Source organism: Carassius gibelio, chromosome B2 (assembly GCF_023724105.1).
Source record: "Carassius gibelio isolate Cgi1373 ecotype wild population from Czech Republic chromosome B2, carGib1.2-hapl.c, whole genome shotgun sequence".
NCBI classification, from domain to species: Eukaryota; Metazoa; Chordata; class Actinopteri; order Cypriniformes; family Cyprinidae; genus Carassius; species Carassius gibelio.
Window position 1 is genome coordinate 22,961,599 of NC_068397.1, and position 17,503 is coordinate 22,979,101.

A 17,503-nucleotide genomic window follows, 5' to 3' on the forward strand; every position below is an offset into this window, starting at 1 on the left:
CAAGTCTCAACAAGGCAAAGAAAGAGAGCTGAAAGATGTTATACTCTAAACCCAGCGAGGCCTTCATAAACTGTTTTACCCTACAGGTCAGTGACAATAAATTATCCAGGCTTGCCTATCAAACAATTGCAAAAGTAAGTGGAATTATAAGTCTGCAAACATTAATAAGAAAAAAAAAATGCCTCTAAAGGAAACATTCTGTGCTTACATTATTTTGCATTAAAAAAAAATATTATTATTAAAAAAAAAAAAGCCATACAAACACACTACTTTCATACTTGACTCACAACTTCTGCAATTTCTGTTAATTTCTGCATTGGAATTTTCCATTCAAGTTCCCTTTTTAGTTGTCAAATCTACTTTCTGTTTTTGTTGCTGTTTTTTCCCCCTGACACTAAAGACCCCAAGAAGTCCCTCATGGAATGGCTGGATGAGTTCCGTTTAAGTGAAACTCAGAGAGAAGATGATGAGGTTAGTTCTATAAATACAGATCTTTGCCTTCGTTTTCTGAAGAGACAGTTTAAAAAAATACAATGTTTAAGTCATCCTAAATATGTCTGTCACATCTTGATGGCATCATAGATTGGTGGAACACTGCGGAACATGAGTTTACTTACCCTGTTTGTCCACTTTCAGAAACACCCACCCCATCTACTTTTTTAATCTGATTAACAGTTATTCTTTTTTAATAAAGTTCTGTGGTCCTCATGATCTGGACTTAATATTAGCTATTTTCCTCCCTTCATAATGGGAGGACATGCCCAAAAGTGACAACATGATCATGAAAGAGGAAGCCAAGTAAGTCCCAATTCAGTATGTGTGCATGTGACATGACAAAGTGAATTTGACTGACCAATTGTCTTTTTGTCGGGGCTTTCATTAACAGCTTTAAAGGTGCAAAAGGGCATACGTGTGTTCAACAAACTTTTCTCAGAATGGGCAGAAGGACTGTGGCAGCATGTGATTGACCTGCATGCCATTGCTGATGGCCTGGAATGCTTCAACAAGAAAACCAATTTGCCCAGATCACTGGTGGCTCCCCCAGTGCTGTGGGAGGTCTTGCTAACATAACTGGCCTCATCTTAGCACCTTTCACAATGCAGATAGCCAATGCGGCTGGAACCACTGCAGCACGTGCTGTGCAGATCGCTAGTATATCCACAGGTGTTCTGACAGGGCTTTTTGTCAGGATGGACATCTATTTTGTGGCCAAGGACTCCCATGAGTTGAAAAATGGTACAAAGTCAGAATTGTCCGCCAAGATTAGAGAAGAGGTAGATCAGCTGCATGAGGGCTTGATGGAATTTAACATAATCTGAGATGAATTGCAGTTGACCACCACTATGAAAGAAGACAAACCATATTGACAAGCTCTATAAACACTTCCCTGAGATTATTTTTACTTTCAAATTAGAATATCAAAAAAAATAAAAAAAATAAATAAATAAATAAATAGAATGGTTCTAGAACTATACTGACTTTCCTTATTAGAGCGCAAAGGAAATTCTGGATCTTATTTTGTTTTTATGACTTTATATCCACTGCTTGGTATATGGTATATTTGCTGCTTTATAAAGAGGGTTTGTATTTTGTGCATTGTTTTGTGTAAAACAACCTGATGAACAATAATTCATTATTTATTACATTTAATTACTTTCAAATTTACCATGACCCAATATGTATCTATCTATCAATATTTTTGATGGTTGAAATTCTCCAGTAATTTTTATGGGTTTTCAAAAAAGTTTTCAATGCGGTTTTAACGTGACCTTTATGTAACAAAAAAGGTTAATTTGTTAAAAAAAAATAAAATAAAAAAACAGTAAACACACTCAGTACCTGGACTAAACTCTCTTTTCTTGACTTGTGTAGAGGAAGTGAAGAGATATGATTCATCATCGTCACAACGACACCCTGCTCAACCGCCCCTGTGCTGTTTTTACTCCACACAGATTAACCAGGCGGAGCTTGACAAAGTTTTGACAGGCCGTTTCCCTGTTGCTGTACGTATGGGAACCTAAGGTAGGCAAAACAGTACGGTGAAATATAGTACTATATTTTTTGTAGTGTTTATTAAATAAACTGTTGAGTTTCGGTAAGAGTAGCCTATTTTGTGTTTGTCTCGCCGGTGCAACGTGCCATTCCAGAACAGACGCTTTCTCTGAGACTAGAAAAATCCACAATAACAACAGACCGAGCTGTCAACTCGAAAAGGGAAAATAATTCTACATTGTTGTTTGAAAATAAAAGAATAAAAAGCGAGCAAACCAAAGCGCATCTTGACGAATATTTAATGAAGCGCCTGGAACGCGAGGCGTTGACGGGTATGATAGCCTACTGTTTGAAGTTGTTTGTCATCAAGAATGATGTCGGTGTCTGGCGCTCCTGGCTCTGAGGATTGTTTAAAGTGCACTCTTGTGCAGTGTTACCCGAGTAACGCTTCTTATTTAAAGTTTATATTATTTTACCATAATACATTAGTGTAAACGTTTTTTTCTTATGAGAAGTGCAACTGATTCCAGAGGGAAAACTGAATCAGGAAGCGCAGACCTCCCCTAAATGAGGTAACGTGGTTATACGAGGCAAAGACAGTGTTGCCAGATTGAATGAACGATTTACATCTAAAGCTCACAAAACCCGCCCGCTATAACAAAAAACATCCCAAAACTTAGATAGAATGTCAATCAATGTTGATAAGAGCAATTTTTAACTTCTTAAAACAAAATATTGAAGATAAAATAGTATTAATAAAACGCTAGATATATTTTCCATGGATAAATTCGGGGGAAATAGGTACATGAAAGATAATTACCATATGATTAAAATATGAAAGTAGGCACACTGGCACAGTTAAAACAGTAATCAAGGAATTAAGCGATAAGCCTTCCCTCAAAAAAACATTCATAATCACAACACATTCATAATTCATATTTCACACTCGTTCATGCACACACCATGAAAGTCAAAACTGTAATTTATTGATGCATACTGTATGATAATCAGACAATAAAAAAATTTACCAACAATAATGATCACCTTTGTGTCGCTCTATAATTTCACACAGAACTGGAGGAAGTGTTTGTGAAGTTCATATTGAACATAACTTTCCACAGTCAAAACTAACAAGTAGCTTTCATATACCAGTATGGATCTTTTAAAAAATAAAGGACAGGATCGCGTAGATATAAATAGATCTCTGTAATTTTCTTTAACAGTTTTTTTTCATATTTTTATCTGGTTTGCTTTCTGAGTATGTTTTTTTTTCTTGAACTTGAACTTGAACATTTTGTCCACCTGCCCAAGCCAATAATTACTAACACATACAAATAAAAATTTGGGAGGAAACCCACACAATCTGGCAACACTGGGAAAGGATACAGGCATATGATGATACAATATCTTTGTCAAGTGACACTGCTAAAATAATTGATGGATTTTACAATTTAAGCACAAACATTTAAAACAAAAAAAATTAAGTGGGGAGTAAGCAGATTCAAGTCTCAAAATACAATTTAGTCAACCTAACTCCATTAATGCTTTATGTCAGCTAACCACAAATAGTCCAGAATATATAGATTTATTTTTTCCTTTATTATATATATATATATGTCTGTTTGTTGCATTTCAGGAAAAAAATGTTTCCTGTAGCTCTTTAAATATAACATGAAAAGGCAAAGGTAAGTTTATTTGTATAATACATTTAATACATTGTCTAATAAAGAGAGACAAAAGACAGATACATTTTACTATAAATTAAGAACATGAAGATTGTGTAAAAAATGGAAAAAAGAAACAAAAAGGAAAGAAGGCAAAAAAAGTCTAAGCATTTCTAAGTCTATTAAGCATTTATTATGTATATTAAGCATTTATTATGGAAGTGATTATGGAAATTATGGAAATATTTGAACTATAGTTAGATATTTAAAAGGAAGTCATGAACTATTTAATGAACCACTTAAACATGTCTGGAGATGATTGTCCATTTCTTCATAATCTGTGGAAGAAGTTGGTTTCGATAATTAATATCACTCTCTGTGGGCCTGACAGAATAACAACAATGGACATGTATCCCCAATAGAAGAGTCCACCCCAGAAAATGTCCAGTGAATGACATAGAGCTTAAAAAAAACAAACAAAGAGAGAAACCTCTTTTTATAAGTTTATGTGTAAATGTAAAATATTGACTGTATATAAAAAAAAAAATAAAAAAAAAGGCACAATATTTTAGAATGATTCTATATTGTAAAGATTAGCTAATTAAATTGGCTTTTCAGAAAATAAAATATAAAAAGCTATGTGCTTTCAAGGTCATTTTAAAGCATGATATATAAAAAAATAAACTGCATTAGCAAATTTGTAAATAGAATTGATTTAATGGTGAATATTCCTCCATAGGTAAGTTGAAGGACAGTGACTAATTCAGAGGAAAACAGGAGATCATTCAGGTGAGCAATATCTTTTGTCATTGTGTAACACTTAAATGTGCAAATACTTTTTAGCCACTACATATATGAATGACCTCCCAATTTGTGTTTTGCTGTGTGTTTTTTCCTCTGCTTGTGCTATAGAAAGAAGCAGATTCGATGTCCAGGCTTCCAGACGTAGCTGAGCACTCATCTGAGGTGAGACAATACATGTGGTGTAGGAACAGGAAGCTTTCACACTAAGCTGATTAGTTTGATGGAACCAGACTCTCTCGTAACATCTGAGCTTTCATTGCAATGGTTAGTTGACTTTTTGTTCTTTAGAATCAGAATGGTGAACTCACGGGCAATAAAGGTGGTCTGTTGGAGAGCAGCAAAATTAAGGTTAATGTATGTAAAGCTATTGTATGTTTTGTCTTAATGTACTTGAGAGTTCATATTATGGTTTTATTTATGAGAATACTGTTGTGAATCTGCATTGATTGTGCTTTACAATAAATAAAATGGAATGGAATGGAATATAGGCAGACTGCATGGAAGAATCTGATTTAGTAATATGTAAAAGCTATAGCAGTGGCATGTTTCTGAGAAGAATAATTGAATCTTTTCCCAGAGCAAGCTTACTGAGAGTGAGCTGTCCACTCTTAATGATCATCCATCAGGCAATGATAACCCAAAGGTCTGTCATCTAATTGACTTTTTTCATGAATGGTGTTTATATATATATATATATATATATATATATATATATATATATATATATATATATATATATATATATATATATATATATATATATATATAAGTTTCATATTTTTCATACTTTTTTATGATGAAAATATTTATAGAATACAAATTTTCTTCCTTTGTCAGGGGAAAGCTGCCATTTTCAGCCATTTGTTTAAAAGAACTAAAACATGGACGAGACTCCCTGCACAAGAGGTAAAACATCTGGTGGAGCTTTTAGACATTAAAATAACCAATTGAAGCCAATATATTTGTTTATGACAGACAATTGAAGCTATTTCATTATAGTCATATATAATCAGTTATAAGTGTTGAAATGACCTGAACATGAGTCAACAGCACTGAGGTACCAGAATGTTGCTAAAATCCATTTTTTCATCTATTGTGTCTTACATACATGCTATGCAGATAAAAATGACTACATAACACATTAGTGTCAGGTCATGAAACTCTACCATCTTTTACCACTAGGGGGAGGCAAGAGACTTCCTTACTGAAACTGACCACAAATCAGGCAAACCCTCAGGAGAGGAATCTCATGGTCAAATGAGATGCCTGTAGAGTGGCACATACATTTTAAGCTCATGATTATGATCTTATATTAAAGATAATGCAAACGTATAAGAGATTGGGCTCAGGATGGCTTCACTGCCACCACTGACAGTCTGTCTAGCCAACACAGCATTAAGGTTTGTTGTGATTACAGTACACCTAACTTCACACCTTAGACCGAATATTCAATGTGAATCACACAGTTTGAAATTGCACAATAGGTTTGGATTTAAAAAGAAGCATTTAGTGCTCTAAGGACACAAAAACAGCTCAGATGACAGCACATTACACAGAATAATGCAACCTGCAATTTTTAAGCTTGTCTTTGGTTTAGCTCACAAATACTGTATATCTGATGTTACCCTCCTTTCTTTCTTGACAGGAAGAGCTATCATTACAACATGGAGAACTCTCAGCTGGCGATCAAAGCAAAACACAAAACAACAACACCATGGTGTGACAAAACTGCGGCCTTGCATGCAATCATTTATTTTTAAATTAATGTCTTAAAGTTTACATTTTGCAATACTGTTTTAAATTTAGTTTTTATATAATTCTTGTAACTTTGTAATAATGTGCTGGTCTTCTGTCTCTTTACAGGAAGAACAAGCACTGAAAAGTGATTTTTTAGGCAGTGACAATCTTGTAAGTCACAATGGCAGTAGATTCAGTAACAACAGTCACATTGGCTATATATAATGAATTCAAAGTCTAACATTCTAACTTCATTAGGAGGGAAATTCCCTGTTTAATTTTCTCAAAACATTTCCTAGAGGACCTGAGGATACTTCTGAACAGGTATATTGCTACAACAAGAAAACATAATGAGAATTAACATATGACTGTCTTTTTTATTCATATGTAGGATGTGTATATTTTGTTTTATTCCTACTCCTGCCTTCCTGTTGATAATGCACAATAGTTACAAGCTTTCTTGTTGTAGAACAGCCCACCGTTACACATTAAACTGCTGGCCTGTAATGACAATCTATTATATCTCTCCAACAACAACTTAAAGGTGCTTATCACAATCTTTTATTTATATTATATAATAGGATATATTCATATTATTCTAATTGCTTAGTCACCTGCTATTCACAATAACTCTTTTTTTTTTGTGCAGGATAATTCAGGAAAGCGAAGTGGCACTTTCCGCAGTTCCCCAAAACCAGCGTTACGTTTTCCTGCTGAAACGGTAAAGCATCTTCCTCTGCTTATTACTGTATTTAGATTTTATATAATTTTTAATGAAATTAAAATGAGAGTTTATCCAATATGTAGGACCCACTAAGCGAGCACATTGAATTTACAGACTGGGATTATAACGTCTTGGACACTGGCATTGAAAAGGTACTTTATTAAATTGGTAGAGATTTTAAGTTGCCTGCAAAACAGATGATGTTGTGAAACAGATGCTGAACTGTTTCCTCTATTTGATAGAAATCTGTCCCCAGGAAATACCATGACAAGAAACTCTCTAACAGTAATAACAAAGTAAGCCTCTCTCTCACTTTCTATATAGAAAAGTACTGGTTTTCTCTTCTGAAGATCACAAAAGTGGCATACATAGGCAGGAATATTGTAGGATATTGAAGTCTATAATTCTACTCCCCACAACAGTAGCGGAATTTGACTTTTTGTTTGCACCTGAAATTATTTACAGTGTCAATTGACATTCTGCAGAAACTCATGTGCTGTTCACATTTTTTTCAGGTTGTGTCATTTAGAGTCAAGAGAACTCTACCTAGAAGGCCCACATTTTCATGCAGTACGCAGGTAGTGTTAACACTTTTGTAAAATATCACTTGATATTTTACATCAAAACAACTGTCATACTCTAAAATCTATATAGGATTCAGATCAAGAGGACATGATTGAGGAGCCATTGGAAATGCAGCAACTGGGGGAAAATGAGGTTAGTTATTGTATGTGAATGAGTATAAATTATGGACATTGGAGTTAATTGCTCTGCAGTCCTTGACTTGTTTGACATATTATTATGCCATCACTTTGTTGATGTTTGGCTGGTCCTGCGACTTATAGTCAGGTGCGACTTATTTATCAAAATTAATTTGACATGAGAAACCAAGAGAAATGAACTAACAGAAAACATTACCGTCTACAGCCGCGAGATTGCGCTCTATGCTGCTCACTGCTCCTTTAGTCTACACTGAAAACATAGAGCGCCCTCTCGCGGCTGAAGATGGTAAGGTTTTCTCTTGGTTCTTGGTTCTAAATAAATGCAACTTACATATGTTTTTTTCCTCATCATGACGTATTTTTGGACTGATGTGACTTATACTCAGGTGCGACTTATAGTTGGAAAAATACAGTAAATTCTTATTCTCTGAATGTTACAGGACTGTACTTTTGAAATCCTGCCACTGGAGATGGCCGCCTACCCAACAGATTTAAATTCTTTAGAGACAGATGAGGTATATTATTATTATTGTTTCATTATCATGTAATTATGTGAATTATGATATCTATTTTAACCATTTTTTTTCTCTCTTGCTCTCTTTTCACAGGATGATGACTTGATGGACTGGTGGAAAACTGTTGAGGGTAAGTTGGGTCAATTTACTTGATTACCTATTATTGATATGCAAAACTACATGTTTTCAAAAATGACTAGTCTCCTAGAAGACCAGCTTGCTAAGGAAATCCTTGTATAATTAGACTTATAAAGTATAAGTAAAATATAGACAATCTACTACTTGACCTCACAAAGTCGACTAAAATTAATCAGTTGGACGATTGGTTAATCTTTGTTCCTCATCCTACTATATCTAGTTTAGATCACTGTTTGCGACTTCATATGACTTACTGACTTTTGACAGGTTGGAGTGAATGGAATGTAACGGCAAATTTTCAGGAGGACAATGAGGAGCGGTGAGTAAATGTGGATTTTATTGTAAATCATTGTCTAATCACCTCCACTGATCTTGTTTTATGTTTTGTCAGGACTGTGGAGGCTGCTGCAGACCGTGTGTTCATGGCTGCCCGTCTCTTTGTCAATCTGTTCAACCAGCGTGGGGCAACTCTGCAACATCATATTTTAGAGTTGCTTGCTCTGGCAGACTCTGCTGACAACTTTCATAAGAAGACTGTGAGTGCAGCTGTTGGAGGGGGCGTAGCTAGTGTGGCAGGGGGCATAGCCACCATTACCGGCCTCATCTTGGCACCCTTCACCTTTGGCACTTCCACTATCGTCACTGCGGTTGGTATAAGTGTAGCAACAGCTGGAAGTATCACCTCAGCCACGGCTAACATCACCGATGCGGTTCAATCCAAGATGGATCGCAAGAAGGTGGAGAAGATGATCCAAGGCTACCAGAATGAGATCAGTGACATCAGAGATTGTCTGGAGTTCATGCAGGTATGTTCAGCATTCCATCTGTTTTGTCAACTGTCTGTGTTTCTTTTATTTTCTCAGTCTGATTGATTTCTATTGTGTGTGTATGTAGGAAGGAATGAACACCCTACAGAAATGGGATTTTAAGGGGTACTCTGAGAGTGTGGTCAACACAAGTCTTAGCCGTAACATAAAGCATGTGTTGAAGGAAGGTGGACGAGCAGGAAGAGCCCTTATGATAAATACAGATAGGCTTATCAGCACTGTGAAAGTTTTAGGTGTTGCTGGAGGTGCTGCCAAAGCAGCCAAGGCCGTCAGTATCACCACAGGGGTCATGTCCACTCTCTTCCTTGCCCTGGATGTCTTCTTTCTTGCCAAAGACTCCAATGAACTTCGCAAAGGTGCTAAGACCAAATTTGCCTCCAAGCTCAGAGAAGTGTGCAAAGAGCTTCAACATGGCCTACTAGAACTAAACAAAGTGAAGACTCAGCTTCAAAAGACCATGGATGGAATTGAAGTGGAAGAATATGAGGAAGAGGAGGAGGATGAAGACCATTGTGAGTCAGATCCTGTTAAACTGGCTCTACTTGAGCAAGAAATCGATCAGTTGGAGAAGAAACTTGACCAGAAAACTATGCTACAGCAAATGAACCGAGATGCTGAGAAAGAGATCCCGAAAAAAGAAATAAAATGAGGAGACAAAGAGATGAGTGAACGATAAGGGGTCTTATCCGTGAGCCAACATATGGGAAACAACAAAAGCACTAAACTGAACAGTTTGAAAGGAAAAATGGTAAGTGGGAAGACACAAAAATGAAGAGGAATAAAGCAGTTGATTTGAAAGGTCCTGGAAAGATATAGAAAATAGAAAACTTTACAGATGTTAAGGGGCTGAAACCCAATTATAAGAGGAATTGAATATTTCTGGATTAATGAGACAGAAAAAAAAGAAGCCTAATAACACTCATGTTATTCAGAAAAATCAAAGATGATATAGTAAGAAAAAAAGAGAAAAACAAGTAGATTTGCGTTTTTTTTTTTTTAAATACCAGTGGATGCAAAGTAGTAAGAAAATAGGTTAAAGTTTTAATTCTATATAAGTCAAGTGAAAGTCGTGACATTTGCCAAGTATGGTGCAAAATGCTGCATCAGAAACATTATTCCACTCATCATGCATCTTTTATTTCCTGTGTGCTTCACACAGGAATCAACATATATTCTATGGTAATCACCATTAAGTATGCAGATGAAAAATCGAAATAAATGTTTAGGGTTGTGGGTTTAAAACAAACCATTAAACTTTGATATTTAGGTTATCAATAAAGTTCATTCTTGTGAGCACTGTAAATAAATAAATTCATGAGAATGTGTGTGAAAAAAACAAACCACTGTAAAAATGTGAAGGGCTTATAGAGGATAAGGGTTGAGTCAGAAACTTTAGCCTCAATCTATTTCCCATGACCTGTAGTCTATAATTAAGATTTTCACAACTAACAACACACACACAAATATTTTTTTTTCAGTTCCTTCAGCATTATATCCAAGAAGCATTCTTTTGTGGCTTTACATTAATCAAATTGTTCTTTTGGACAACTTGGATCCAACTTAAACCAGTACTGACAGAGTGAACTACTAACATTTCTAGGTAAATCTAGATATATTTTCTTTATGAGTGCGAGAACTTTAAATGAGCAGTTGTTGGAGCTGACCTAGTGGGTAGTTCATGTGTTCCAACACATGAATCTTTGGGGTATGTGCAGGTGACACTAGTTGATAGAAGTGGATTTTTCTATTTTGTCTTCTCTGTTTTTATGCTGGGCTTTATGCAGCAAAGATGTAATGTTTTTTTGTTATTTTTCTGTATTATTTATTTTTTGTACATTTACTGTATATACATTTTTGTATGTATATTGTTGTTATATATATATTCTGCATTTTCTGTATTTTCTGTTAGTCTAATAATAAGTAGTTTGTTTATGATTTAACATTTATTTTTAAAAATGCTTCCTAAAATGTGTTATTTTTCTCTGGATTTATGCAATGCATAAAAGTATTTTTTTTTAATGAATGCAAAATGCGTTTTTGGTATTTATTTTGTAATAAATAGCCTAACCCTTCTCTTATAAAACATCAGTTTGTTCAATCCAAAATGAATGTTTATTGGCAAACATGTTAAAGATAGGTCGACAGGCTGTCGAGCCATTGTTATCAGATGTTTCCTCAAGTTTATTCAGCGTACCCACAAAATCAAGATAAGCATCTATCTATCGACAATAAAATCTCCTACTTTAAGCTCAGTGTTGAGTGTTTTTTTTTGCTAACATTGAAGGGTCCTTGAAGTGCCTTTGATAAAATCCACCTGCAGCAGAGCCATAAATCACAGCTAGAGGTGGGATTGAGGACTCTTCTGCAACCTCAAATGACAAATGGGAGACCGTATACAGGCCATACTGTACAGTCTTATGAACTTTTAATGCATGCTAGCTTTGCTCTTCACGTCAATTGTTGCATCTGTGACAGTGCCTCATGTTTCTCTGCTTGAGTGTACATAGGCCTAAAGCAGAGGTCTCCAACCGTGCTCCTGGAGAGCTACTTTCCTGCAGATTTCAGCTTTAACTCCAATCAAATACACCCGGACCAGCTAATCAAGGTGTTACAGACAGGTGTGTGGGAGCAGGGCTGGAACTGAAGTCTGCAAGATGGTAGCTCTCCAGGAGCAGGGTTGAAGATCCGTTGAAGAACATTTTTGTATATGTTTGGTATTTATACAGTTTATATCTATTGTTTATAGTAGTGTTTTTAAATAACTATTAAAGTGTGTAGGCATCATCTCCTCTCACAAAATAAACATTTGGATTTCCTACACATCAGCACCCAAACATAAGTGAATGTGCATTCATTAAATGATGAAATGAAGTTGAAATAAACTCTTGAAAGTGCTTCATTGCAGGGGACAGCAACAAACTAGCTATAGCTATAAATAGCTTAACATTTTGGGTTATAAATAACAAGTAGAAATAATCAAGAACTTTTTGACCCTTCACTTTGTGTTCTGCTTGAACAAATTTAGTTCGCAACTTTATATAAATACTACTACAACCCACAAGCAATAAGCATTTTCATTACCCATTAAATAGGTTTGATGTTAAAAAAGCAAACTAATGTTATATAATGCTCTTTACTTTATATAACTATGGACTCACTGCCCCTAGGACATACAATTCAGCTCAGGACATACAGTTCTTGCTATTGAAATATATATTTTAGACTGAGTCACACGGAGAAAAAAGAAACAAGTGTGGGTTAGAGCACTCAAGCACACATAGCACACGCACAGGAAAAGAAGTAGAGAGCAATACGGGACAAGATAACTGTCTATTAGTAAAATGTGTCATCCTTTATATAAAACACAGAATAATAACTTGTAATCATTTGATGAATTGCGAGCGACTATTTGAAAACGATCAAACAGATATAATTTTCATCACATCTGTCTCAATGCAATTACAGACATCATTTGTCCCATTAACTGTAAGATAATCATGAGTGTCTATAGACTGCTCTCATTATTATGAGCTATTCTGAGATATCTGTAGAGACCGCTTTAATTATAGGGGAAGGAGAAAGACACTTAAAATAGATCAAATGGTACACTTTCCTTGATAAGCATCTTCATTTGACTCACCAAAAATTCAAGGATCTCGCTGTAAGCCTGCAACTGGCAATAAAGCAAGAATTAAAGGCATTATGCTAATTTAATTGGATATGATGTGACTTTAATTTAATTAGCCAGTAAAATACATTAAATTGAGTAAAAAAATTATACTTGGCCTGTTTCACATGTGTTTCAAGGACAATTGCATGAATATGGATACATTTTAAATTAACAAGCAACTTCATTTTACACAATGCCTGGATTAAATACCTGTCAAAAATGCAGAAATATGTTAAGATATTGCTTTTGCTAATTCTTCTGTAAATGTCAGGTTATTATATTTTTTTCTGTTATCAAATAATCATTGTTTGGTCTGCAGTTGATATAAAGACATTTTGGTAGCACCAATTATAGCGAGCAGTTCCTTTGTTACTATAATTATTAATCTTTGTTAATGCTTTTAATAATGTCTTAACATTAACTAAGATTAATAAATGCATTAGAAGCAATTAACTGTTAGTCCATGTCACTGTAGTTAACTAATGCTAAACAGATAATGGTGTTACAGAGATTGCTTTATTTTTTTAAACACTCATCATTTTGAAAGACAAAAAGAGCTACCTCTAAGAATACATTTACAACTAATCTACTTCATATCTATGCTAATTCACACCAGCGTGTTTTACTGTAGGTGCAGTACACCATTTGATCATTACTGCCCTTTGTACTCTTGCATTTATATCAATTACAGCAATGATATACTAAATATACTGATATTGTTAAATGCTAAACGTTTATTGCGCATGTCAGTAACACACTCCTACCTTTATGTCTACAGAAGAGGAGAGAAATGATGGAGACAAATCTAGACAAATACAACGAGACTAAAATCTGCAATGTCTTTTAAAGTGAATGTCCTAAACTCTAATCAACCCAGCATGCTGATGCCACAGGGCTATCATTTGTTTTCCAAACCCCTAATTTCCCACCCACACTTGACGTTTCCCTTTTCTCTGTCTGTTCCTTATTAAATCTCTTTCCATTTCCAATATTGCAGAAGGTTTTTTTTTTTGTGTGTCCTCTGCACTGAACCTTTCGTTCATTGTCCCCTTTTCTACTTCTTTTTCTTCTGGAAGCGTCTGAACTGACTCTGTATTGCCAAAGCTGCCTTTTCTGTCTCTGGAGCATCCAGATCAATGTCAATCTCTTCTTCAGGTTCTTGTGTAGGGTTCATCGCCGCTTTGTCCGCCGGTTTCTCCTGGGGGGCTGAGGGGCACATGACATAGAAACACTGACAATGTCGATGACATAGTAAAAGGATTTCTTACATTTTTGAAGTCAGTGTGTCCTAATTCAGGAGAAAATCCTGTTACATAAAATGTTTATTCATTTTCATACCACAGAACGGTAAAATATGCAACCATTCTAATATCTCTTATCAGAACATGTCTATTTGTTTCGATGTTAAAATATTTTCTTGTATTATAAATTTATATGTAGGGATACGTAGAAATTATGTATTTTTTAGGGCCAAAACCTGGAAATTAGTTAGCATTTTATCACCTTTTTCTACAACTATATACCAGTAAAACCCCATAATGATTTTTTTAAAGCTTGAATTGTCTTGAAAAGAAGGAAACAGATATAATATATCATGCCGACAAGTCATACAAGGTCAAAACCAGCTGAATCATACTTTAAACTATCTTCTTAGATGAAATATTCTTTTAAGTTATTATGAGCTCATTTAATTAGCTGATGCAGTTTGCAACATCAGGGCTTTGGTGAGATGAAAGGGTAAGTCAGCTGAATATACCCTGACCTTATGGGAATAACCAACATCCACTAGATATGCAATAAAGAACGGTCTCTAGAGTAAATGCGTGCTTCACTTCTCGTGGGTATGCATGTATACTTTTTTGTTAAGAGAGAGAGAACTGAACTGATCTTTTATGATAAAAATTGTAAAAACAGATAACAATCAGACTGGACTGGTAGACATCTGTTTTGTGGTAGGCTACACTTATATTTGTACAAATATAAACCTGGCCTTATGTAACCATACAGTTCTGGCGGAGCACAAAACATGGAGGCATTTTCCAGATGTTAATTATAAAGAATTCAAACATGGTGTAAGGAAACGCATAAACACACCTTTTTTATCTGCAGTGGGCCCCTGAGTGCTGTTGGGAGGATCAGATGAACTGTTCTGCAGGAAAGAGATGGCAACTTTCAGATTTGTTGTTGTGAAAGCAGTCAAACATGATGCAGTATAAATAAAACAACATTTGTGAATTTTTATGTGGTCTGCCATTAAATTAAAAGCTGATATGTGCTTTCTGAGTCATGTATTAGGATAGTAAGCGATAAAGACCCCTTAATCCCCATCGGTTTAATCCTCCTTTTTCAATTCTGCGTGCAATCTGGAACAGTGGCACTCAGCCCTGGAGAGGATCGCCACAACATGCAAGCTTAGTGTGTGTATGTGTGTGTGTATATATATATATATATATATATATATTTAATTAATTTATCCTTGTTGACATTTTTAGTTGAGCTTTCATGAGGTTCATGTTTATCGGTTTGAAATAGGTTAAATAAAAGTGTGCATTTGTATTTTTGCTGAAGTTAAAATCCGTGACAATCCTTATGTTGCCTTTTCAATGCGCACAGCGCGAGTAAACAACTTGAGGCCAAAATGCATTCAGTATATCAGTGCCCTTGCTTTTTCAATTCCAAAAACAAATTAGCCTTGAGATGATGCCCTAGATTTGAGTTATTGATATAGACACTGATATTCAAAAGGTGTCAATTAATTCATGTATTTCGTGCATCACTTTAATGTGAACTTTCAGCAATTAATTGTTAGTTAACCTGAGAAAATCTGTAATATTTGCTTTTAGCAGTTAATATACTGCAAATACTTCTTACAGTTTCTGTAAAGCACAAAATATCTTCAAGAGAGAAGGAAATAGGACATTGCCTAAACACACACACATATACACATATTATCCACTCTCTTGCTGCAAGGGACTCTTTCAAATGCAAATCTCTGCAGCCCTCCCTCTATAATCCCTCCCCCCCCACCTTTTTTTGGGAAAGAAAGAACCTTTTCACCTTACCCTAACTCTGAACTTGCCTTGTCTTCCTCTCTCTAGTAGTATTTAAAGCATACATCTACCACTTTCTGAGCTGTCAGATAAAATCCATGACAAATTTTGTCTCAGGAGATTTTGTTTTCTTGGTAGGCTATATGCCATTCTGTTGTTTATTTTCTGTCTTACAATTTCCCAAAAGTAGGTTATATGAGTATTATGGAGGTAAGACTTTTCACACTTTTGGCTTTCACACTTAAAAGACATGATGATGAGGGGGAAAGATCCCATTCAGCCAGCTGGCTCCCAGTGCGTTGGCTATTACTTCTCCTCTGCTACATTACCTCAGCCAGCTCTTTATTTTCACTCTCACAAATCAGTGATACACACGAGCCTCACGGCACAATCTCCATCTGCTAATTAGCCAAGCTCATATCAGCAAGGTCAGGCTCCCCTGAGCCTCTTATTAATTGCCAATTAATGGGACACACAAAAGAATGTAAAGCACCACACTTTCATTTTAAATCAGGAAAATCTAAGGATTTAAATTTTCTCATTGAGTAAAAATCATTGTAAAATGTAAAATTTGTAAAATGTACAAAGAGTAGATGGCATATTAGTTAAACCCACCTCTAATTTCTTTTTAGTAAAGATGTAAACACAACCCTTTTATATTTCGAATCTTTACTGATGAGGAATTGGAGGTAGCTAGACAGCTAAGCAATCTGATATTTTATTGAATTTAGGCTACCTGATCCTTTTATTTTTATTTTTCTTTTTTTTTGCCTCAACAAAGAATATATTTACCTTGAACGTACTGTTATAGATGTTTATACGTTTATACTTTTTTACTTTTATACTTTATAAAAATAACAAATGAACACTTACCTCACTCATAGTTCTGAGAGAAGTCGAATGTCGTTTTTCGTTCGCGGGATAATTTGTAACGCGACTTAAAAAAAATAATCGAAATTTCAGTTCTTTGTTCGAGTGCTTTAAAATTATGTCAGAACAACTGAACCGAGAATATTATGCAGAGAACTGAATCTCCATCTCTCATCCCGAAAAACACGCCCCTGCTCTCGCTCTCTCTCTCTCTCTCTCTCTCTCTCTCTCTCTCTGGTCAGTGTACTAGAATAATAATACATTTGAATGTTTTTATTAATGAAATGTTGAATTGTTTTTATTATTATTTTTGTTCTTGATTATTAGGCATAATTAATAATAAAAAAAGTTCAATATTATTTTGAAAATAAAATTAAATATGATCAGATATTGGGCAATATTTTTATCTGTATCAACCATAGAATGTGGTACATAATATCAATATATAATATAGATATGGTCAGACACTGAGCCACACTTTTAGCGGAATTAATAGGCTGTTTTTATTACTGATGGTCAATATGCAGTTGGTGTAATAATCATAGCCTAACAACAACAACGACAAAAATAATAATAAATCTGTAATCGTTTTCGAATTATTCTTCTTATTATAAATGTGTAATGTTGTATTTTGATTTCATTATGATAATTATAAATGTAAATGGCGTATTCATAATCAATATTAAATTATTATTTGTGTGTGTGTGTGTGTGTGTGCGTGTGTAGTGTGTGTATTTATTTTTTAATGTGAACATAATGTATCACAGTTATCAGTGTGTAGTGTCACATT

At 34.9% G+C, this 17,503-nt stretch overlaps 2 protein-coding genes across 10 annotated transcripts; one reads left to right on the forward strand and one right to left on the reverse strand.

Annotated features, from left to right (window-relative positions):
* Window positions 1-368: 368 nt before the first annotated feature.
* Window positions 369-11,368, forward strand: LOC127951322 (uncharacterized). Of its 9 annotated transcripts, XM_052549156.1 has the most exons (22): window positions 369-471; window positions 1,953-2,022; window positions 3,629-3,681; window positions 4,396-4,445; window positions 4,569-4,622; window positions 4,749-4,814; window positions 5,038-5,103; window positions 5,298-5,366; window positions 6,106-6,177; window positions 6,324-6,368; window positions 6,456-6,521; window positions 6,667-6,741; window positions 6,847-6,918; window positions 7,005-7,073; window positions 7,164-7,217; window positions 7,437-7,499; window positions 7,576-7,638; window positions 8,084-8,158; window positions 8,252-8,288; window positions 8,564-8,615; window positions 8,688-9,102; window positions 9,191-11,368. In XM_052549156.1, the coding sequence occupies exons 5-22, from the start codon at window positions 4,584-4,586 to the stop codon at window positions 9,770-9,772; spliced, it is 1,980 nt and encodes a 659-aa protein (XP_052405116.1). In that variant the 5' UTR covers window positions 369-471; window positions 1,953-2,022; window positions 3,629-3,681; window positions 4,396-4,445; window positions 4,569-4,583; the 3' UTR covers window positions 9,773-11,368. The 9 variants fall into 9 exon arrangements, with proteins under 9 accessions (XP_052405116.1, XP_052405118.1, XP_052405115.1 ...); XM_052549158.1 differs by lacking the exon at window positions 369-471 and having other exon boundaries at window positions 1,790-2,022; window positions 4,749-4,808; XM_052549155.1 differs by lacking the exon at window positions 369-471 and having other exon boundaries at window positions 1,790-2,022; window positions 3,629-3,677.
* Window positions 11,369-13,290: 1,922 nt separating this feature from the next.
* LOC127951328 (Purkinje cell protein 4-like protein 1) lies at window positions 13,291-16,921 on the reverse strand. Its single transcript, XM_052549171.1, has 3 exons — window positions 16,717-16,921; window positions 14,888-14,942; window positions 13,291-13,999 (listed from the first exon to the last, which is right to left on the reverse strand). Exons 1-3 carry the CDS (start codon window positions 16,723-16,725, stop codon window positions 13,848-13,850), a joined length of 216 nt encoding a protein of 71 aa, XP_052405131.1. The 5' UTR covers window positions 16,726-16,921; the 3' UTR covers window positions 13,291-13,847.
* Window positions 16,922-17,503: the final 582 nt, after the last annotated feature.